At 55.8% G+C, this 22,881-nt stretch overlaps 1 protein-coding gene across 1 annotated transcript in view; it reads right to left on the reverse strand.

The window, feature by feature from the left end:
- Nucleotides 1-20,343, reverse strand: part of DSCAML1 (DS cell adhesion molecule like 1) — a 347,848-nt gene extending 327,505 nt beyond the window's left edge. The window contains exons 1-2 of the mRNA XM_042958957.1: nt 20,121-20,343; nt 3,598-3,915 (exon numbers count right to left, since the gene is read on the reverse strand). Coding sequence (XP_042814891.1) covers nt 3,598-3,915; nt 20,121-20,343 — 541 coding nt within the window. The remainder of the gene's footprint in view (nt 1-3,597; nt 3,916-20,120) is intronic.
- Between the last annotated feature and the right edge of the window lie 2,538 nt (nt 20,344-22,881).

The raw sequence follows: 22,881 nt of genomic DNA on the forward strand, positions 1-22,881 counted from the left end.
AACCTGCCAAAAATAAAAACTGCGACACGGGATGTAACAACAGACTTTTGTGCCACTTCAACGTGACAGGCAGCCTGGGAAAATGTAGCTCACACACCAAACTTTCCGGAAGGGCCTGGTGCTTTATGAGGACAACGGAAGAGAATATCTGAAATTGGGATGGTCTGAAAATGGGCGGTCTCTAAGACTCCCCGCAACAAAGAATCCTTACTGCTCTCTCCTACCTCCTGACACTGCCTACAGCCTGACCCCCAGGCTTGCCCCTGCCTCCAGAACTCTCCGTTCCTTCCCCACAGTGTGCAGTGGGGACCTCCCGCCTCAGTCCCGCGGCTGGGTTCTAGGCCGCTGTCACCTGCAGCCACGCTGCATGTCGGTCCCATGGGTGGGCTGGCTGAGCCTCGGGGGTGGGGCCAAGGGGCCCTGCCTCTCCCCTGTCCTCCTCTGCTTGGCCTCTTCCAGGGATCGTTCCATCCTTCCACCCTTCTCTGCCAAGCGGAGTTGGTGCAGCCAGATCCCCGCTGTCTACCGACCTTGTCCTTCAGCAGGCACCTGGGCAGCGTGCCCTCCTGCTCTCCCTGCCACGGTTGCCAGGGTGACGCTCAGGGCCCCGCAGCCCCTCTGGCTGTGCACCTGCAGCCCCTCTGGCTTCATCAAGAGCCGCTTAATTGGCTGTGTCTCTAGTCAGGCCAGCCCTGCCCGGCCTCCCCAGGCCTTTATTCTCTCCCCACCTCCCTGTTGTGACTGTGCCAAAGAAGAGAGAGAGCTGAGGTGGAGGAGAGGTGGAGAAGGGTGTGGGCAGGGCACCACCCAGGGCTGTGAGAGAAGCACCCAGGAGGCTGACGGAGAGCTGACACAGGAAGGAAGCAGAGTGGAAGAGGACAGAGCTGGGCTTTGGGTGCACCCGGCCCTGAAGACTCCCAGGGGGCCAGCAGAGGCCGGGCTCGGCAGCAAGCAGGCCTGCCTCCTCCTCTGAGCCGCTGTGTGACTCTGCCCAAGAGGTACTTAACCTTCTGGAGCCTCGGTTTCCTCATTCGTAAAAGGAAATCACAACAATGATAACAGCAGCGTGTGGAAGGCCTGGCCCAGGAAAGCACTGCAAAAATACTGTTTGTCATTATAGCTTGTACCTCTGACTAGCTGGCTATGTGCCCTTGGGCAAGCCACTTAACCTCTCCTTGTCTTAGTCCCTCATTTGTATTTAAAAAAAAAAAAAAAAAAAGGACTTTACAGGATTGTGATGACAACTGCATCCTAACCCAGTGACAGGCACACAACTGGAAATATGACCTTACTTTCTCTTAAACCAGTCCTCTAGGCTGTGGAGGCCGGCACTGCACCAAACCTTGGCCTCAGGGCTTCCAGCCTGGCACGTGATGGTGTTAGGGGGACAGTGCAAAGGGTCTACTCCTAAGAATAAGTTCCACAGGGAGCCCCAGGAGCGATACCCTGAGGACGGTCCTGGGTTCGAAGAGCTCACATCTACTCCCAACCAAAACAACTGGATGAAGACCAGCTCTTTAATCAAGAGTGCCCTCCCCACCTCACCCCCTGAGGACACCTGTTGCCAGCTCCTTGGAACCTTGGACCTGTGAGAGGCACTCCTAAGGCAGAAGGATCCTGGAAGTCAGAGATCTTGCAGGATCTTGGCCGGCAGGTTGGGAGGCCTTCCCCAGAACCTACCCTTCTTTGCCCAACACAATCACCAGGAAAGATGGCACACCCAAGGCTTGGTGCCATCAGAGCGGGTTGGCTAAAACATCATCTGTCCTCTCCCACCCAGAAAACTCTTCTAAGAAAATCAGTCCCAAAACGTCAGTGGTTTATTGCTACTTGAGGTATACCTTACAACGGATTATGACATACCAGGGCATTCTAATTAAGATTAGAATTAATTAATTAATTAAGATTAAATTCTAATTAAAAGTAGCTCCACCTAAGCCCTTCCCTCACCTCCTGACCTCGCTCCCAGAAATGAAATTTTTTATTTTCTTTAAAGAGAACAGCCGAGGAGCGCCTGGGTGGCTCAGTCAGTGAAGCATCCGACTTTGGCTCAGTCATGATCTCACGGTTTGTGGGTTCGAGCCCCAAGTCCGGCTCTGTGCCGACAGTTCAGAGCCTCGAGCCTGCTTCCGATTCTGTGTCTCCCTCTTCTCTCTGCCCCTCCCCTACTTACACGCTGTCTGTCTCAAAAATAAACATTAAAAACAAAATAAAGAGGACAGCTGAGAAACCTCACTTCCTTGCCTCCACTGACCCTTCCAAAGACCAAAATGCTTCACTGCTACAATTTTCCATCACGGGTTTTATCTAAATGCCTGTTCTCCTAAGATATACTCAAAGATCCATCAACAGTGGATTGGATAAATAAATGTCGTAGTTGAACGATAGAATACTACACAGCCATGCGAATGAACAACCCCGTTCAACTACACACAGCAGTAGAGGTAAATCCCACAAACGAGAGTGAGCAAAGGATTCAAGAGAATACACAATGCAGGACTCCATTTATATAAAGCACAAAAAGAGGCAAGCACCTGTATTGCTAGAAGTCAGGACAATGGTTTCCCCTAGGGGGGTGGTGACAGAAAAGAGGACAAGGGGGGCTTCCGAGGTGCTGATGTTGTGTATCTTTATCTGGATGTTAAAGTCTGTGACAATTCATCAAGCTACCTGCTCGTAATATGTGTACTTTTCTTTATATATTTAAATAAAAGGGGTGGGTTTGGGGGTTTTTGTTTTTTGAAGCCAGCAACTCACTGGATATTTTCCATGATTCAAGCACTGAAATGAACACTTAATTTAAACAAGCACCAGCTGCCTTGGGGCACCTGGGTGGCTCAGTCGGTTAAGCTTAAGCGTCCGACTTCGGCTCAGGTCATGATCTCACGGTTCATGAGTTCAGGGCCCACATCGGGCTCTGTGCCAACAGCTCAGAGCCTGGAACCTGCTTCGGATTCTGTGTCTCGCTCTCTCTCTGCCCTTTCCCTGATTACACTCTATCTCCCTCCCTCTCAAATATAAACAAAGATTATTTTTTAAAAAATTGTTTTTTTAAATAAATGAGCACCAGCCACCTGCGTGGCTCAGTTGGTTCAGCACCCTCTTGATTTCAGCTCAGGTCACGGTCTCACATTTGGTGAGTTCAAGCCCGAAGTTGGGCTCTGTGCTGACAGTGCAGAGAACCTGCTTGGGATTCTCTCTCCCTCTCTCACGGGCGTGCTCTCTCTCTCTTTCCCCCCTCCTACCCACTCTCGCGTGCACACCTGTGCTCTCTCTCTCAAAATAAAACTAAACGTTAAAAAAATAAATAAACGAGCACCAGCTCAGTTACCATCACAGGTCGTGATGAATGGGGTAGGTGTTGGCATCAGCTTTGCAGAGGAGAATGGGAAGGAAGGCTCAGAACGGTGTTCCTTTCGCCTAAGGACGCCCACCCCGTAAGGAGCCAAGACTCCAAAGGACCAGAAGACTTTCCTTGAGAGACAGACTTCTTCCACGCCCCCCACATGGACCCTCAGGACAAGGGGCTCTGCCCGTTCCCCGTCACCACCCTTAAGACAGAGCTCTCCAGGAGGCAGCAGGTGGCTGACACCTTACCTGCTTTGACGCGGATGTTGGGGCTCCGGATCTTGCCGGCCGCATTCTCCGCGGTGCAGAAGTAGTCATTGTCGTGGATAAAGCTATTGAAGGCGGAGGGGGAGAAGGGGTAGAGCTGCAGCGTCCCGTTGGCGTGAACGTGCCGGATGTGTGGCACGTCGTAGATGTCGTCCCCCGTGGCCAGGTACCATCGAAGGGCCGCGCTGGGGGAGCCCGCAGCCGGGCAGGGCACCACCACCCCCACGGAGCTGGAAAAGGTCACCTGCTGCAAGGAGTCATTTACAAAGTAGAGGCTGGTGCCGACATCTTCAGGGCGAGCTGCAGGGGAGCCAAGGGGAGAGGCTGGGTTAGCCGTGTTCTGATAATAACCCCCCCACACCACAGAGCCATGTGCCCCACGCCCATTCATAATTTAAGCACCAGTCACTCAGGAAGCACTTACTGAGCTGACGATGCCCCGGGCACTGGCACAGGCAGATGTGAGACAGTTCCTGCCCCACAGAAGCTTCCAGCCCAGCACATGAACGGCCTGAGTGAAAACATCTCACCTCCCATACCAAGCCGAGCCCACGGAGAGGGGATCGGCCAACACTCCACTAGGCTGAAGGGTCTGAAGCCATGATCCACTATTGGCAACCACACGTGAGGACAAGTACTGAAATGGCTTCAGTAAGTATTTATTGAGCACCTACTATATGGCAGGCAGGTTCACACCCATTACCTCAATTCATCTGCACAACCCTGAGAGGAGCTGGTATCATTTTTTTTATCATTCCCTTTCCAATTTTTAAAAATTTTTGTAATGCTTATTTATTGCTGAGAGAGACCGAGTACGAGTGGGGGAGGGGCAGAGAGAGAGGGAGACACAGAATCCGAAGCAGGCTCCAGGCTCCGAGCTGTCAGCCCAGAGCCCGACGCGGGGCTCAAACTCACTGACCGTGAGATCCTGACCTGAGCCGAAGTCAGACGCTCAACCGACCGAGCCACCCAGGTGCCCCTATCATTCCCTTTTATAGGCTGAGAATAGTCATGTGATTTGCCAGAGATCACGCTGCTAATAAGCAGCAGAACTGAAATGTGAACCCACTGCTTCTAGGGAGGATCTTCGAGCACTTTCTATCATACCATAGGTGAAAGGTCTCAAGACCATGGGGTACAAAGAAGGGGAATGCTCGCCTGAAGCAGAGACAATGGCAGGAGACCTTGCGAGCAGTCTTCCACCTCTGGAGGCCACTCTGGAAAAGGCACAGCCCCAGAGGGACTGATCAAGGACCGGAGGTACCGTGGGTGGACAAGACCTGGGTGAGGAAGCAAGAGCCCCACCAGCTTGCTTTTTTTTTCTTTAATGTTTATTTATTTTTGAGAGAGAGGGAGGGGGAGGGGCAGAGAGAGAGGGAGACACAGAATCCGAAGCAGGCTCCAGGCTCAACGCTGTCAGCACAGAGCCCGACGCGGGGCTCGAACCCACAGACCACGAGATCATGACCTGAACCGAAGTCGGACAGCCAACCGACTGAGCCACCCAGGCGCCCCAACCCCACCCAGCCCTGACACTGACTGACTGTGGGGACGCTCCCCTCTCTGTCCTTCTGCTCCTTCGCTTATAAAGTGGGGTGGGGGTAGGGGTGGGTGGACAGGGCTGCAGAGACCTCAGGCATCTGTGACCGGTCTCCATCACAGCACTCCGCCACCGGGAGGACGTGCTCAGGAGTGCAGCTGCCTGACTAGAGCAGGGCCACCTGACCGGGAGGACAGCTGTCCGCAGCTCTCACACCGGCGCCCGGCCTCAGTCTTTCCTGCCTGATGGGACGCAGCGCCGAATGGTGGAATCGGGGCCTCCCTCCCTGCTGAGGAGCCTTGCCTCCCTAAGAAGGGCCACCTCTGAGCAAGTGGCGACGACCCAGAAGAAGAAGACAGCCCAGTCCCAGGTCTCCGGCTGGAAGCCCCTCCCTCTCCACCAGGAAGATCACGCAGCAAACAAACCACTCCGCGGCTTATTTAAAGAACGTTGCAGGGGACCCAACTTGACCTCAATTTCCACAACTTTATGAGAAGGAGGAGGGCCTGCATCCGGACTGTATTAATATTCTTGGCTTAACTCTGAGCGGAGCCTCCAGGGAGACCGCACCGGGCAACTTGTTGAGGGAGGCCATTAAGCCTCATTGGTCAGAGCAATTCCCATCATCTCACAAAAAGCCACGATGAAGCCATTAGCATCAGTGCCGGAAAACACGTCCAGGGGCTCCTTGCTGGGGTGTCAGGGGCATCCTCTTAGCGGCAAATGCATTTGCTGTCCCCACCAGGCGCAGCACCCTTAGCGGCTGAAAGGCTCTTGGGGAGGGAACGGTGTCACCTTTCCAACCTCCTCTTCACACTGCCTCCCCTGGTGACGGTCCCGGTGTTGATGACTGAGCAAGCCTGCTCTGAGGGGAGCGGCCCGTCTCCTAAGACTTTCAGAAGCTCAGAAACGTGCCTCACTCACAGCGGCTAGAGTATTCTCCAAAATCACGAAACCCCGGAACCTCACGGGCCAGCAAACTGAGGCCTAGGAAGGCTTCTCCTTGGACCCAGATTTGCCAGGCTCCCTTTCCGTGGCCTGCTCCCCTTTGTGAGAGACTTCCTTACTGCGATTCATTCAGCAAATATTTGCGAAGCGTCTTCCACACGCCAGGCGCCGTTGTAAGCACGTTACTTATACGACCTCTTTTAACCTTGCAACAACCCTATGCAGTAGGGGGTACTGTCCATCCCAGTTTACAGATGAGGAAACCAAGGCACCAAGAGATCAAAGCAACTTGCCCAAGACCACACAACCAGTGAGCGAGGGCCCGGGGATGCAGACACAGGCAATCTGAGCCCAGAGTCTGGAACAATTGTTCGGAACAATTAGATGATTGTAACCGTTGCGGTAACAAAGAGGGGGCCCTCGCCTTCCTCAAACACCGCCTGGCCACCAACATCCATATTGAGATGGCCAAGAACAGAATTAATACACCTGTGCACCTGCACACATAGACACACGCACACACTCCTGGGAGGAGCCCCCTGTTGGACTCGACATCTCAGACAGTGCTTAGCCTGTGAGAGCAGGTCCATCACTCTGGGGTTCTGGAGGCTTCCTGAGACAACCTAGTTAATCAGACATCCTCTCCATGGCAGCTTTATGGATTTGGGGAGCCAAAATCCATCAAGGTACAGCAAGACTCTACATTGTGCCTGACAAATGGACGGGGGAAGCGGAGAAAGATTCCTGACAGAGAGGAGTTCAGAATTATCTGATTCAAGGAACAGGGTAAGAAAATATTTGTGACGTAGCCCTCAGTAATAATAATACCACCAGCAATTATAATAGGCTAGACCCGATGTAGATACTATCTCACTTAATCTTCACGACTCCCTGGGAGTGGTATTATTGTTATTTTGATCTCACAGATAAGGAGATTAAGACTCTAAGTTAACTAACTTCTCCAAAGTAATACAGTGTAAGTGTCAGAGCTGGGACTGAATCCCAACGCCGCCTTACTTCTGGACCCGGGGATAGAACCGCTCTATTCCGTGAACCACGGTGGAGACAAACCACGAAATCTGGCTTTCCGGGCTGGGTACGCCCCGCCCCATCCTTTCTTCCATCTCAACCGCACCCCAAACACACAGCCCTCGTCTCCCTCTCTCCCGGCTGGAAATCCGTCCCACACCTCCACCTGCCAGACGGCCCCTTCGTCGGGCCTCCTCCACTGCCACCAGGAGCATCGGCCACAATGAGAGCAGCCTTCCCGCACTCTGAGCCTTGGATCCTTCCAGAGCCAAGGACACGGGGTTCTCAGCAACTACAAATGGGTAGGTTTAATTGATGAATTGACTGGGATTGTCCAGCCACCTGTCAGGGCTGATGAAACGGCAGATTTATAGCAAAAGGTGAGTAGCCTCATATTTCTCCCACCCCGGGATGCGAGCTGCTGTCTTCTGAGTCTGGGGGAGCTGGGGAGGATGAGACAAACCATTCATTTCTGCTTACGGCTCTGACAGTGCATTGCCATTATGAAACATCACCCTCAGGTGTAAAACAATAGCATTTTGCACTTACGTCGGGCTCATACTTTACCATCACAAGGCACCTGTCAGCCCAGCATGCAGAAGCCCTCTACTAAACATTAATTTAGCCTCACCCCAGCTGCCAAGAGAAAGGAGTGAGCAAATCTATAAAGGGGAAACTGAGGCACTGACCACCAAGTATCTCAAATCTCTGCCACGTGCCAATGCAAAGGTTGGCACAAGGGCACCAGTGAGTGGCCGCGGCAGCAATGGGTCCATTCGGTCACCCGGCCCTAAAAGGGGGATTAGCAAGGGTCTCACTCCAACCACACGGAGTCCGGCATGGCCTCTACGGTGGGTTCGAATCTTCAGAGCAGTGACAAAACCTCAGCAAGGACCGAGAAGAGCAAGGCATGGGACAATAGAGCTGTGCTAGGAGTCTGACGAGCTGCCTTCCCTCCTGGGACTCACCCCTGACCTGCTGTGGGTTCCCGGGCTAGCCACGAGCCTTTCTGAGCCTCGATGTCCTCATTCACAAAAGACGGGGACTGTGCCATCTGACCTGCCCTCCAGGACTGCAGAACAGAGCAAACAGAATGCGGGAGTACTTGGTTCCCCATAAAGACGAGGCGTGAGTAGGAGGGACGAGGTTGCTATGCCGGTCCCAGGGACCCCCCCACTGGCCGACGGATCCAGGGTGCTTACGGTTACTGCAAAGGGTGGCCGGGGCACAAGCGCCACTCTGCAGCCCTGCAGAATTCAAGACCCTCCTCCACCCTCCAAGGCTCTCCTTCCCCAGGTCCTTCCCGACCTAGGGACCGGATAAGTCTTGCTCTTTCGGAAGACATTTACAGAGCACCGTTACTCAGCAGCCAGGGGGACAGCTCTGGGGATGGCGGCTCAAGCTGAGCCTTGAAATAAGATCTAAATGAAGGCACTCCCAGAACCCAGGCCAGCCCAAACGACGCGCTATGGCAGAGGTGGGGACAGCATGTTTGGGGAGCCCCACAGAAACCTGCCGGGGGCAGCGTTGGGGACGAGAGGCAGGAACAGCTGGAGTGGCGAGCTGGCCCTCAGGGATAGAAGACCACGAGGAGGTTTGCAGGCTGGGGGACTGAGTTTATGCAAGTTCTTGTAGCCCTAGGCCCAACTTCATATTTTGTTAAATCTTTTTTTAACGTTTATTTTTGAGAGAGAGAGAGAGAGAGAGCGTGAATGGGGGAGGAGCAGAGCGAGAGGGAGACACAGAATCCAAAGCAGGGTCCAGGCTCTGAGCTGTCAGCACAGAGCCCGATGCGGAGCTCGCACCCACGAACTGTGAGATCGTGACCTGAGCCGAAGTGGGACGCTTAGCCGACTGAGCCACCCAGGCGCCCCAGGCCCGACTTCATTTTCACCTTACACTTACTTCCCTGACGGCTTAGTGGCTTAGCTAACGGTGCAAGTTCTCAAAAGAAAGGAGACTAACACTGACTGAGCACCTGCTGTGTGCCAGGCACGTGGGGTGGAGGGGGGGGGGTGGTCAGGGGTCTTGACCTTCCAGGGTGCTCTCTCACTTGATTCTCGCACAAAGGTACAAGGTGGTCCTGTCCGTCTCATTTTACAGGTGAGGAGAGAGAGGCTCACGGAGAGATTGTTCAGCTAGAAAGAGGCAGAGCCAACATTCGGTCAAGGTCTGCCCGGTCCCAAGCCTGAGTTTTTTCTGTCATGACGCTGAGGAAAAGAATTCAAAGTTAGGGGCCTTGGGAGGTCCCCCCTCACTCCCTCCCTGGAAGCCAGTCCCAGTTTGGAAAGCACGTCCTCACACCGGAAACTCCTACTGCCCCCTTAAGTCTCAGGGAAGCCCCCTCACACACACACACACACACACCCCAACCCTGCCCCAGCTCCTTCTTCCCTCCGCAGACACAACCAGGCATATTTACAGAGCGAACTAGAGGAGGGGGAAACACTTCATAAATAAAGAGGGAGACATTCAGATCAACAGCAAAGCTTCTTCTGGTCAAAGGGGGAAATGGATTTTTAATAGAAAATGGAAGTTATGGGCTCGGTTGTGATGTGACAGACGCCCAGACTTAAACCCATTTAATCTTCTCTGCCGTTTAACGCGGAGCACCACCCTGACGCCGTCAGAAAACAGGCTCCAAATCGCTGGGAGATTAGAAGTGTAGAAATAGCACCGCAATATTTTTAAACCAGAAATCGCCCCCAGGCATTTGGGCTGCCCCCAGGGTCACCAATGAAATCTGAATATCCATCACCTCAACTCTCTGAGCGCTGGCCCTCCCTCCCGCCACCGGCTGGCCATCCGGATTAGTTCGGGGAAGGAAACTTGACGCCCATGGGCCCCCACCCTACTGGCCAGGGTTGGGGTGGGCCCACCGAGGCTTCCTCCCAGGTTTATGCTGAATTGTCCCCATGTGATCGTCTCCAGTCAGCATAAATGACAACCCAAGGGGGCTGAAATATTAACACCTCGCCACCTCCACTGGGAGAAGTGAGTCATTTTGCTCTCCTCCTTTACAATATTTACTCATCTCATTCACTGGACTTTTCATCCAGGAACATCTGCCAGTACTGGACCTGTCACCCGTCCCCCAGAGACGGGCAAGAGGCTTCAGGGGTCTCCATGCCCCGGCACGGCAAGTGTGGATGAGGGGAAAGCAGTGGGTCCCCAGGACAGTAGAGGCGGGGGGGAACCGGCAGGGCTCCCCTGCAGGGCTGTGAGCTCCCTGTCCCGGCCACCACTCTATCCCCTGGGCCTAGCACAGCACTGGGCACTTAGCACCCAGACTCCAGGGCCGGGCTCCCCAGGTTTGAATCCCTGCTCTGCCGCTTACAAGCAATGTGACCTCGGGCAAGATGACCTCACCTCTCTGTGCCTTAGTTTCCCCGTGCATAAAATGGGGGTGACCTCAAGCGTTGTCAGGTTGGACGAGTCCCTGTCAACGACACTGTCCGGGTATACGTTCGCGCCCGGCACCACCTGAGTATTCGTCGCTATTGTTCATGAGTATTTTCATTATAACAGGCAAGCGGCACTTGCAGAATAAATATCCCACAACAAACACTTACCCCTCACCTACAGCAATAACGACTACCACTACTGAACAAAGTTCTCAGACGGTCTGATAGAGAATCAGCTGGAGAGCTGGTTAAAAACACAGATCCTTAGGGGCGCCTGGGTGGCTCAGTCCGTTGGGCGTCCGACTTCGGCTCAGGTCACGATCTCACGGCTCGTGGGTTCCAGCCCCGCGTCGGGCTCTGGGCTGACAGCTCGGAGCCTGGAGCCTGTTTCAGATTCTGTGTCTCCCTCTCTCTCTGTGACCCTCCCCCGTTCATGCTCTGTCTCTGTCTCAAAAAGTAAATAAACGTTAAAAAAAAAAAAATTAAAAAAAAAATACAGATCCTTAGACAACAGGTTCACCAAGTGCGTCCGAGGGCCAGGAAACGATTTCTGACGCGGGCGGTCCTCCATCCACAGCTCAGAGCAACACTCCCCAGAGAAAAGTAGACTTTGCCACGCTGGACCTCCGACATCACCTTTTCCAACAATAGGCAGTTTCCATGGGCTTGGCTGACAGGACCTTAGCACCACATTAATTAACTTAATTTGGCGATCGAGTTAATGAAGTAATAGTGTGTGATCGATAACAGTAAAGCATTGCAACAGCCTCACGCTGCTGCCCGCAGGCTCGCACACGGTTTTTTTTTTTATGCAGATGTGGCCTGGTGAGTTTCTTAGGTTAATCTGCCAGGTTCATTACTGCACTGCATTTGCACACAAAGGTTTCCATAGGCGATATATTACTTGCCCTCGCTCGGACTCTTCTTATCCCATAGTTAGTGGGCACACTCAGGCCCAGAGACCAACCGGCGGGACCTCAACTCGACCATCCAAAACCCCAGGTCTGGACCAGCGAGACAGGGTCTGGCTCCTTCATCAGGAAACTCACTTCTTGTGCGTCCACGCCTCAGACACAGTCTGTGGCTAGACCCTGGGGAAGGTCTCCCCAGACGGCACCAGAGCATTTACAGGCCATCAGAGTTGGCAGTTGCCCCGGGGCACGATGGAACAGCCAGGACCAAGTCCCAGGCCTCCTGTCCGTCGCTGTCCCCCAAACCTGGCGCACCTGCTTCACCACCGTCCTCACCATCATCACGGCCATCGTTTCGTTTTTAGCACTCATTTGGTGCCGGGCACCGTGAGACGCCCTTCCCCCGCGTTATTGTTCATTGAACCCCTACAACCACCTCTAACCACGAGACCCCATTGTACAGAGGAGAACACGGGACGTTAGGTGAAGCAATCTCCTAGTTTCACGCAGCTAACAATGGCAGACCTACACGTCCAACCCAGGCCTCCCTCCCTTCCGGCCGCTATCCCTCAACGGGCATCACACATTCTAGACTCAGACCGTCTCCAGGGTGTGAACGTACCATCAGGGGGGTTTCCGATGGAGAGCAATTTGGGGTATGACATTTCTTACTGAGTTGGGATTGTCCCGGGCTTCCAACATTTCATCCCTAGTGCACCCCCCATTCCCACAACTAAATGCCAGCCCTCCAGCTCCAAATTTCCCTAGGGAAGCAGTCCTACCCCCCCCCCCCGCCCCCCACTGAGCAGCACAGCTCCAAGCACCCAGGGGCTCTACCTCCCCATCAGAAACCTCTGTTTTCGGTTCTGATTTTGGTCTTTTAAGATCCTCAGCACAAACATACTTCCTGCAACCAGCCACCTGTGAGACCCAGCAAAGATCAGTCATCTTCCAACCTACAAGGCCCCTCACCACCGGCTCCAGAAGCTATGAGCCAACAGCTGACAGTCAAACAGACTCTTTAATCTCCCAGCCCCTTCTAGACAGGCCTGGGGAAGGGAAGGCCTCTTACGGCCAGAAGGTCCTTCTAGGGAGTCGGCTCAGACAGCACAGTTGTCCCTAGAGATTCCCAGATTTAGATTGTTAACGCTTCAGGGACTTAAGAGATTATTTTGTCCAATCTCTTCCATTTACAGATGGGGAGCCGGGGGCACAGAGTAAGTAACCTCAGGTACACAGCTACCCAGTGTCCTGGCTGGGACCTGACCCCTGTCTCTACTGTTCCTTCGATTCTGGCCACCCCACTTACAGAGCCCAGCAGCCGAGGAATAAAGGAGCCTCACGGAGAAATGAAATGACGTGGATGAGGGAGCATTCGAGGAACCAGAGGGGCTGGATACCCGGAGGAGAGGCCTCCGATGGGCAGACGTCTGTCTGCAGAGGGCCAAAGGGTTATCCAGCAGAAGAGGGCTTCGCCTATACCCCTGTGCTTAAAACACAGAACCAAGGCCGGTGAACAGAAGGTACAGGACCCAGACCGCGGATCCTAAGGACGAGCTCTGTAATAGAACTGTGTGGCCGGAAGGGGCTGCCTTCAGAGGAAGGGGTTTCCTGTGGCTGCAAGGGCCGGAGCAGAAGAACAGTGGGTCTAGTGGGAAACCTGCATGGGGTCACACATCCGATTAGGGGTGGATCCCGCGTCCTCAAAGCTGCCTTCCAACCCGGAAGACTTGAGCCCATGGCAGTCATCTGCTCGCTCGCTCGCTCACTCTCTCTCTCTCACACCGCAAAGCAGGTCCCCAACCCTCAGACCCCATGGCTGTGGAAGGCCATCCCAGAAGCAGGGTGGCCATAACCCTGACTCAGCCGGGCTCTCAGGGCCCGGATTCCAGTAACTGCCATCACCTCAAACGAGGTCGCACAAGATAAGACTCTATGCCTACTGCTCCTCCCACAAAAGACCGTGCATCCTCTGCAGGGAGAATCACCCTTGCCGAAGGGTGTCCAGAGGACTAACGGAAGCAATTCACACCCAAGGACCTGGGGAGGGAGCAGAGGTAGGCTCTTCCCACTCCCACCAGACACCGGAGCCACAGGGACGATGCCAAGCCTGCTCCCAGAAGAGTACTGCCAGCCTGGCTGTGCCCTGTCAGCCGTTCCCCATGTCGCTGGCAAAATTCTCCATATGTGGGGGGCCCGAGGAGTGGGGAGACAGCCACACACAGCCGGGAGACCTTCGTTGTTCCTGGATGATGAAGTGACAGTAATTACACCTCACGTTTCAGCAAAGGATTTATAAGGCTATAAAAGTGGTTTACTGTGGCTCTTACATGTGTGTGTTTCTCTGTTGCCCTGTCTGGTTTACAAAGCATCATCACATGATGATGGGCCCCGCATCCTTCCTGCACACATGCAAGGACAGGTGCCCTGCGGAACAGTCAGGACAGGGGTCATTCCCCCCATTGCACAGATGAGGAAATAGAGACACATGACCTCTTAGGTGACTTGCCTAAATCAGGCTGGGCTTTGTCATCTAGGTCTGCAGACGACATTCTTCCCAACACACACACACACACACACACACACACACACACACACACACACACACAGTAATGGAAGTGCAACTAGCATTTGAATAACTCGGTTCCTAATGAAGGTGGTGACCTTGGAAACTGTCAATGCCAGCATCACGAAGAGCGAGGACACGGGGAGGTGGGGCTGAACGGACGAGGGGAGTAGCAGCTGGATGGCACGGGTGGCACCCGAGGCTAATGCTGTTCACGCTAAAGCAGCACTGGACAAACATCTGTTAAACAGGGCACACGGGCTGTCGTGCCCCCAGCCTCTCCCACACTCGTGGAGCCCGGAGGCCGCAGCCTGCCATGGGCAGCACCTGACCTCTGGATCATATGCCGCGTCCCTGCAGCTAGCTGACTGGGTCATAAAGGGAGAAGTGGCCGAGGGACCCCCCAAGGTCATGGGCTGTCAGGGGACTGCCTGAAAAACAGCGAGGTTCGTCCCACCAGGGAGAAACACAGAAATCTACCCAGCCAAAAGGCATGGGGGCTTCTCCTGCGGAGCCCATTCACATAGGCTTTAGGTCATGAAATCCAGGGTAGTTCTTACTCTGTTCGGCTACACGGTACAGATTTAATAACCAACGTGGCCTTCCTTCAGCAGGCGTGTGTGACTGGCCTTTGCCTCACCCTCAAATCCAAGTCCGGAGCCGACCTCTGCCCTTTTCTGCTGCCCTAGCTGTGGCTGGGGAAAGGGGTGTGCCGGGCTCCCCAGGGACACCCAGGTGCCTGCATGGCCTCCGCTATCTCGCGGAGGATGGATCCTCCAGGCTACTGGGCTACGTGACAGAAGGAAGCCGTGATGTCCCCTGCTTTTAGCCACCACACAGCTTTTCTTACTGCTACAAATCTAAGCCAGGTGGCTGGCCAAGACTGAAGCTGATTGAGTCAACTACTCAGGACAGGATCCGATGATCTATTTGGAGGTATGGGCAGAGAGAGGAAAGCGGGAGCAGTGCAGGAAAAAAAAGAAGAGGTCAGTATTTATTGAGTACCAACTGCATTCTGGCTAGTTTATGTGTATGATCGGCTTTAATCCCAATTAATAGAAAGTGAGGCTCAGGGAGACCCCAAGTCACAGATCTAGTAAGTGCGGGGCCGGGATGTGAATGAAGGGTTTGCTTTGACTCCAAATTTCCACCACACTGGTGAGTTGCGATCTTTTTTATTTTTCTTTACAACTCCGATACATAAAATGCTCTGACTGAAAGAACTGGGGAGGGAGGAGCTTGAAACTCTGCCTGCTGGCCCTCCCCCTCTCTACCTCCAGCCCTCCCCCAGGCTCCACCCAATGCCTTAGGGCTCCACACCACCTCCTTCAGAAAGCTCTGTGGGCTCCAGGTGAACCAGGGCCCTCCAGGATCATTAGAGAGGCAGAAAAAAACAACTCTGGGAGGCCTTCGAGCTGCACCTGCCTGGCCAGGATTTGCTCCTGCCCCGGAAATGCAGACGAAACCATTCCCGAAGCCACATTCCCACTGCAGACATCCCAGCTGGCTCCCTGGGAAGGAACACTCCGGCTGCCCTAAATGCTTGCTTCTCAAGTGTTCCTCCCAGCTCTGGCCACCTCCTTCCCTCCGTGACCCCGCACCTGCCTTCCCAGGGTCAGAATAAGCAGCCCCGGGGCATTTCCCCTAATCTCGCAGAGACCACGGCCCCATCCCGAGCTGGAAGTGGACAAACCAGGAGGGTGAAAGAGCCTTCTGCTTCCCATCATACCTCTTCCCATCCACAGCGCTTCTCTCGCTTCTGCCCACAGCCCTCAGCACCCGGCTTCCTGCATTCTGAGGGTGCGCTCACCGGAAGTCTGGTGTTGACCCTGGATTTCCACAGCAGGTGTGGCCCCCTCTCCTCATGCTCTCCTTCCTGCAGCCCGAGAGGGACAACCCACACCCCAAGTTTGGCCTGCCTTAGGTGTCCCTGCCCACCAGCACTCATCTTACCCCGATAGCAGTTCGAGCCCCTGTGGGCCTCGAACTCAGAGGCAAGAGAGGAGCACTGCCAGAAGCAATGGTCCTTCTTCACACTCCTGCCCCACACCCATGCCACGCAAGGAAAAAGTGACCAGCTGCTGCTGAGGCTGAGATCAAGAGGCTACTCACACAGAGAGGGCGAGGCTCTAGGCCGGGCTAGGTCAGCATGCAAATCTGCATGCAAATCATATGCAAATCTAGGGCCTGCCCTTGGGTTCCTGGCACCCTGTCATCGCTGTTGCCTGTGGCTCACCCCACTCAGGCAACTGGGTCCTAGTTAGACCTACTGGGGTAGGGGCTGAGAAAGCACTTTGGGAACTTGGGGGGCTCTTCCCCTAGACTACTTCAAAAGTCTCCAAGAAACACTTCTTCCAAGATCACACGGGAGGAAAGATTCTCTCAGCCTGGTAGCTCTATCCCTGAAAAAAAAAAAAAAAAAAAAAAAAGGCGCTCTGAATAGTCACCCTCCCTTCAACCACAAATAAAATCCACCTTCACCAGGCTGAGCGGGGGACCAAACAAGTGACAAGGATGGGGTTCCTGAAGACATGGAGAAGGTAAATGGGGCCAGAGGTCCACACCGCCCCCGTCAAAGGCCAACAACCCAAGAGATGCTCTCGGCAGACTCCTGCCCGGTATCTGGGGGCTCCCAGCCTGCCTGCTTGGGGGCTTGCTTGTTTAGCAAAGCACGGTTGGGCCAAACACCCGTTGGCTTGCCCACCTCCTCCCCGTTCCTCAGTCTAAGAAAAACAAGCCTCTCCAGCCAGTCTCCTGGGATCTGCTCAACTTAAGCACTGCCTTTGGGTCAACTGCTTACTTGCTTTTTGTTTCTAATTGAGCTCCCCATTCTGCTGCAGAAATATATTAAAGGCAGCTGACTTTGATGGCCAGAAATACGAAGCATCTGAAAGCTTCACCGGGCATGATGGCAATTCGGTTCTCCGCCACGTTATTCTAGCGACGGGGGCCTCTACGCCCACCTACCCCCTCCCAGTGCTCGCCAGTCCCTCACCTGCTCCTAAGTTGTGTCTGCCATTTCAAGATTTTCAAAACACATTCCCCCAGCGCACCCCACCCCCCTTCTAATTAGACACTGAACAGAGTGTTAGAGATTTTCTTAATGGCTTGACGAAGCCTTTTAATTCAGTCTTCTCAAGAGAGAAGAACCATGAGTCCCCATCCGAGAGGTTGGGGTGGGAAATGGAAAAAAAAAAAAAAAATCAATGCAACCCATTATTTTGGCTTTTAGAAAACAGGAATTTTAGTGCCGGGGAAGCTTGTTTTTCTACACAGTAAAAATGCAAATGCAGCCAACACAGATGCTGGCCCGCTGGATGTAACAACGGAGAGAGCCTCACTGGGGTTCATCTGGCTGCCCAAATCCGGATTTGTTTGGGCAATAATAAGGCAGTTATTGGAGACTCGATAATCGATTATTAAAACACCTTCCCAGTTCAGTTCTGGGGAATCGGCCTGAGCTCAGGCATCAAAAAAAAGGTATTTCGAGAGGAATGGAAGTAACAGAAGCTTAAAACACATTCAATAACTGCTTAATTCCATCCAGAGGACGCTCCATCCCATTTTGTTTTCTTCTCCGCTCTCTCTCTGCCTCCTCTCGCTCCTCACAGATGGACGTACAAATTATTGCAAGAGGATATTGTTTTCTGTAACAGGCTCGAACGTTCACATTTACATTTCCTTGGTGCCGTGGGGGTGACTGGCAACGAGAGAGAAAATACACCCAACCCCATCTTCCCTGCTCTCACGGCGACACATCTTCCCCCAGCCGCCTCTGTCGGCCCCCGCCACCACGCCACGCCAAGCACAACAGGCCCTGGGGACCAGCCTGGCACCTAAGACCCAATTAAGGCACGAAGGGAAAGAAAGGCCTGTCTGGCGAGGCGCCCTGGTGCCCAACACAGATGCTGGAGCCTCTGAACGGCAGGGCCGCCAGGGCCGTGCAGACCGAAAGGCCGCTGAGGTCCCGCCTCACCTGGCACCTCCAGCCTACCCCTAGGCCCAAGGCCAGTGGCAACTTCCTTCTCAAGTTGGAAAGGGTTTTGCCCCTCAGGCTGTCCTGTCCCTTCTGGGCCTTTCTCCACCTCCCCCCAGCCCCCATCTGCTTTCCTCCCTATCAAATAGCTCAGGCTTCATTTATTAATGCCCGGCTTCTGGGAGGGGGAGGACGGGGCCCTTCAGGTATTTGCTGAGGGACATCCACTGCTGGGGAACGGAGTCCTCTGGAAGGAGTGAGGTCGCCCGGCGGGGACAAAGCTGGGCAAGAGTGTGGCAGAACCTTGGGCCTGTGCTTTCTCGCCTGACAAAATGGAAAGGGGGTGGGGGGTGGAGAGAGAACTAGCGAGAGAGAGAAAGCTGCCGCTCCTCACCTTATGTATTTTTAATATTAATGTAATTAAAGCTGCGAGCCGAGCCAGCCTGCGGGGGCGGAGGGAGGCAGGAAGAGCCTGGGGAGAAGGAGAGTGGGGTGTGGGGAGGGGGTTAGGGGGGTTGGCGCAGGAGACTGGCTTCTTGCTCCGCAAAAGTGGGAGGAGAGGGTGCTGAGCAGGGGACAAGGGGTTAACCAACCTAGACCAGCCTTGGCTTGGCGTGTCACCCAGTGGGCCCCCGCTGGGTCTGAGAAACTCAACTACTTTGTCCACGATTCAGAGGCCACCTCTCGCCCGCACCCCGATCTCTAGGCAAACCCCAGCAGTACCTGGGCCTTCATTCTGGCCTTGACCGGGCTTTACAGATAAAACAAGGGTCACCCTGCTCCCCGCGCCGCCGCCCCCCCACCCCCACCCCCAAGCCACGAGATACTGCCGTCAGCTCCGGCAGGTTGCAGACTCCAGACCCTGGGGCATCCGCACGGGGGAAAAAACTAGACCCCTCCCGGCGCGCCAACCCCCTGCTGGACTGCCCTTCCCCCATCGCCTAGGGGTCAAGAGCTGCGGCTCGGCGGGGGCCCCCGGCGGGGCAAAGGGGGGAGAAGCCGCCCCCAGGGCGCGGAGGAGAAAAGTTAGAGGGCTGAACAGGTAAAGCCGAGCTGGTACGAGCGTGTGTGCTTCGCTGCGCAAGGGCGCGGAGTTCGGCCGCCTCATCTCCCGCCATCTGCGCGCCCGGGGGCACGTCCTCTGCCATAGCCTGGAAGCCCTAACGCCGGCGACAGCCCGGTCCCGACTCAGTGCCCAGGTGCCTCCGGTCAGGAATGTCTGCCCCCTCCCCACCCCCCCCCAGTCCCGGCTACCTCGAGGATCAGGTGCGCGGCGCCCGAGCGGCAGGTCTGGACAAGCCGGACACCTGGACCCACCCCTAGCAACGCCTTCTCTCCGGGGAAAGCGACACGCCCCCCCCCCCCAAACTGAAGACTGTCCCCGTGTCCGGCTGACCCGGCGCGGAAGCGGAGAGTCTCGCACCTTGGGGCGCGCTGCCCGAGGTGGCTCAGGCGGCGCAGCGAAGCCGCGGCTAGTGCCGGGGGCGGGGGGGGGGGGGGGTGAGGTGGGGCTGGGGGAAGGCGACCTTTGGGTCTGGAGAACAAACTTGCCATCCGAGAGACCCCGGCTGTCGGCACCCCCAGCTCTCCCCGCCCTGCATCGGGCCCGGGCGCGGATCAGCGCCCTGCGGTGCGGCGCTGGGGGTCCGGGGCGGCGGAGGGGCGCAGGGCGGCAGAGGAGGAGTGAGCCGCGGAGTCCGAGGCCCGAAGAAGCGAGGACTCCCGGGCCAACCAACAGTCACGGCCTGAGGACCCCTCCGCTCGGAGGGCACCCCGGGGTCCCGGCGCCACCAAGCCGCAGGAGGCGGGCGAGGGGCTGGGGGAGGGGTCCCGGGCAGAAACCGCGGCCCGGCAGGGCGCGGGGAGACGAGGGGCTCGTCCCCCACCACCCCTCCGGGCGCGCCCCAAAACGGCAGGCGCGGGCGGCCGGCGGCGCGGTCGAGGGCACCCTCTCCCCCGACCTCTCTCCGAGGGCCGGCCCCGCCCCCGCTGCGCCCCACCCCGGACCGGGCACCGAGGTCGGCCCCCCGCCCCCGGGCACCTGGAGCCCGCCGGGCGCCCCGCCTCGCCGCCACCCGCGCGCACCCCGGCTCCGCCGCCTCCGCCGCCCTGGCGCCCGCGCGGGTCTCACCTTTGTGTAAAGAGTCCAGGAGCAGGAGGAAAGTTACCAGCCACATGCCATAAAGAGGCCCTATTCTCCGGGGAGGTGGTCCTGTGGCCGGCCGTGCGGCAGCGCCTCTCCCCCGCTCAGCGCGCTCCCAGCCGCCCGCACTCCGCGCCCCGCTCTTTCTGCTCCTGAGCCCAGCGCTCGGCGGCGGCGGCTCCTCCCTCCTCGGCTCCCTGGCTCCTGTCATCCGCGGGGCTGGGCTAGGCGGCCGCTCTCCCCGCCCCCCCGCGGCACCCCGGGTGGTGAGCGCCGCGCGAGCCCGGGGCCCAGCCGGCCCCCGGCCCCGCAAGCCCGGGGACGGGGGCGGGGGCCGGGACCAGCCGGCCCCCGGCCCGGGTTCGCCGTCCGAGAAGCCAGGGGTCCCCGCCGCCCGCCGGCTCGGAGGGTGACATGTGTCCTACGTGCGTCAAGGGCCCGCCATGCTCGGGCCAAGGAGGCCCTGTGTCTCCCGGCCCGGCACCTGGGGCGAAGGCTGCCTGCCTCTTGCGGACTCAGTTTACCCATGGATGCTCTGAATAAAATCCAGACTAAGATCCTTTGGCGTCCCCCGGAGCTACTCCCCACCTCAAAGCTCAAAGCTGCGTGCCCTTCCAACCTCTAGGTCTGCAAGCCTGGCCCCTGGGGAGCCGGGGCTGAGCCCAGCCAAACCCCCCCCAGCGCGACTTCCCAATTGTCTTCAGCACTTGGCACAATTATTTGCAATAAATAGTTTAATGTCTGTTCTACCTCGTGTATCTTCCTCCTTTAGCTTCACCTACCCCACCCACATAGCTTTCTCAGCAAGCAGAAATTGGTTTCTTCCTTATACCAATCTGCCTAGAGTTGGCATGGGATTCCATGGGGCTTGAGTGAGGGCATCTCAGTTCCAAAATGAATGTGGAGGACCTGCTGTGCGCCAGGCACCGGCTTTGGCGCTGGGGACAAAGGCACGGCCGAGTCAGGTCTGCTGTGTGACAAGGCTGCTGTGGTTAGGAAGCCCTCCTTGTGTTGGTGATTCCAGAATAAGGGCCCACGCAGGACCCGGAGAAGGGGGCCACGGTAGCCCTGAGAATGGGATGCGAGACAGGACCGGACCGCCTCTCAGGAAGCATAAGGGAGGCCGCCTCGACCCGCTCTGGCTGCTTGGCTTGGCACGCTTCGACCCGTTTCTCTGAGGTGTGCAGGCAGAGGGGGATGCGGAGGGGCGAGGGAGATAGAGGGGCTGCGGTTAGCTCCATTGGACAGAGGAAGAAAATGTACTTCCCCGAAATGTCTTGCCTAAGTTCAGACCGAAGAAGTAGGTCTCCTCATTCCCGGGTTTTGCCAAGATATCTCTAGACATTTTAGCTAAAAGTTTGAAAGCGTGCGTTTACTTTTTTGATATGTTAAAATCTGCATAAGCAAATTTACCATTCTAAGCATTTTTAAGCGTGCAGCGGCATCAGGTACATTCACGATGTTGTACGACCAACACCGCTATCCGTTTCCAGAACTTCTCCATCATCCAAACAGAAACTGTGTATCCACTAAACAATAACTCCCCATCCTCCCCTGCCCCCCATCCCCTGCGCATCACTAATTTTCCGTCTCTCTCACTTGGCCTCGTGGAAGTGGAATCCTACAGTATTCGTCCTTTTGCGTCCGACGGATTTCACTTAGCGTTATGTCTTCGAGGCTCATCCCTGTTTTAGCAGGTGCATCTCTCTCCTTTTCTTGGCTGAATACTATTCCACGGCATGCACTGACCACGTTTTGTTTATCTGCTTATTTGTCAGGGGGCACTTGGGTCGTTTCCACCTTCCGGCTACTGGGAGTCATGCTGCACTGAACACGGGCGTACAAATACCTCTTAGAGACCCTGCTTTCGACTCAGCCGGGCCTACACCTGGGGGTGGAATGCCTGGCTCATACGGTCATTGTGTTTTTAACTTTTTAAGGAAGTGCCAGGTGCACTGACTTTTTCTGTAGCGTGTGCTTTAAGGGTGTAAAGGACTCTCACCTGCACTTACTCTGTGTAATCCTCACAAGCACTTTGATGCTTTATCACCCTCTTTGAAAACGGGGAGAACGCTGAAGCTTAGCTTGTTCAAGGTCCCCCGGTTTGCCTCACAAATGAGACCGGAACCTGGGTCTCGTGACTCGGGAGCAGAGCTCCCCGCTCTGCCCTGCGCTGCCTTCCCTGGTGCTCAGCCTTACGATGCTAAGTCACCTCTCTGAAGCGGATGCTTTTTCACTAGAGGGTTTCATCCTCTAGAAAGAGGCGGAGAACGGAGACGCGGGGTAGACTGCAACAGGCGTTCCAGAGGACCCAGCCCAACCCTCTGCTTTCAGAAGAGACAACTGAGGCCCAGAGTGGGGGAAGACACGGAGCCGCCTGAGGTCATGCCGGCAGTGACAGAGCCCAGATGTCGCCACACTTCTGGCTTAGCTCCCCTCCCTCACCGCCCCCAGCCTGCTGGGCTCATTCTCCCGTCACGTCCCTTCCCTTCTAAAGGAGACAGTCGCTGAGAGGAACCCAGTTATTTCAAACCAAGCCTATTGACCCAGAGCACCTGGTCGGGCCATGCCTAAAATAACCTGCTCCATCAGGCAGGATGAAAGGGGCTGTTGCCTGCTGGCAGGGGACAGGCCCTCAGCGGGGTTGCGTACAGCTGCTTGGGTCCCATATGCTGAAAGGAGAGAAGAGGCTCCTCCCTTCTCCATTTACCTGAAGTACGTCCTGGAACCTGGATGTCTCGTCTATGTA

This window comes from Panthera tigris, chromosome D1 (genome assembly GCF_018350195.1).
Source record: "Panthera tigris isolate Pti1 chromosome D1, P.tigris_Pti1_mat1.1, whole genome shotgun sequence".
NCBI lineage: Eukaryota > Metazoa > Chordata > Mammalia > Carnivora > Felidae > Panthera > Panthera tigris.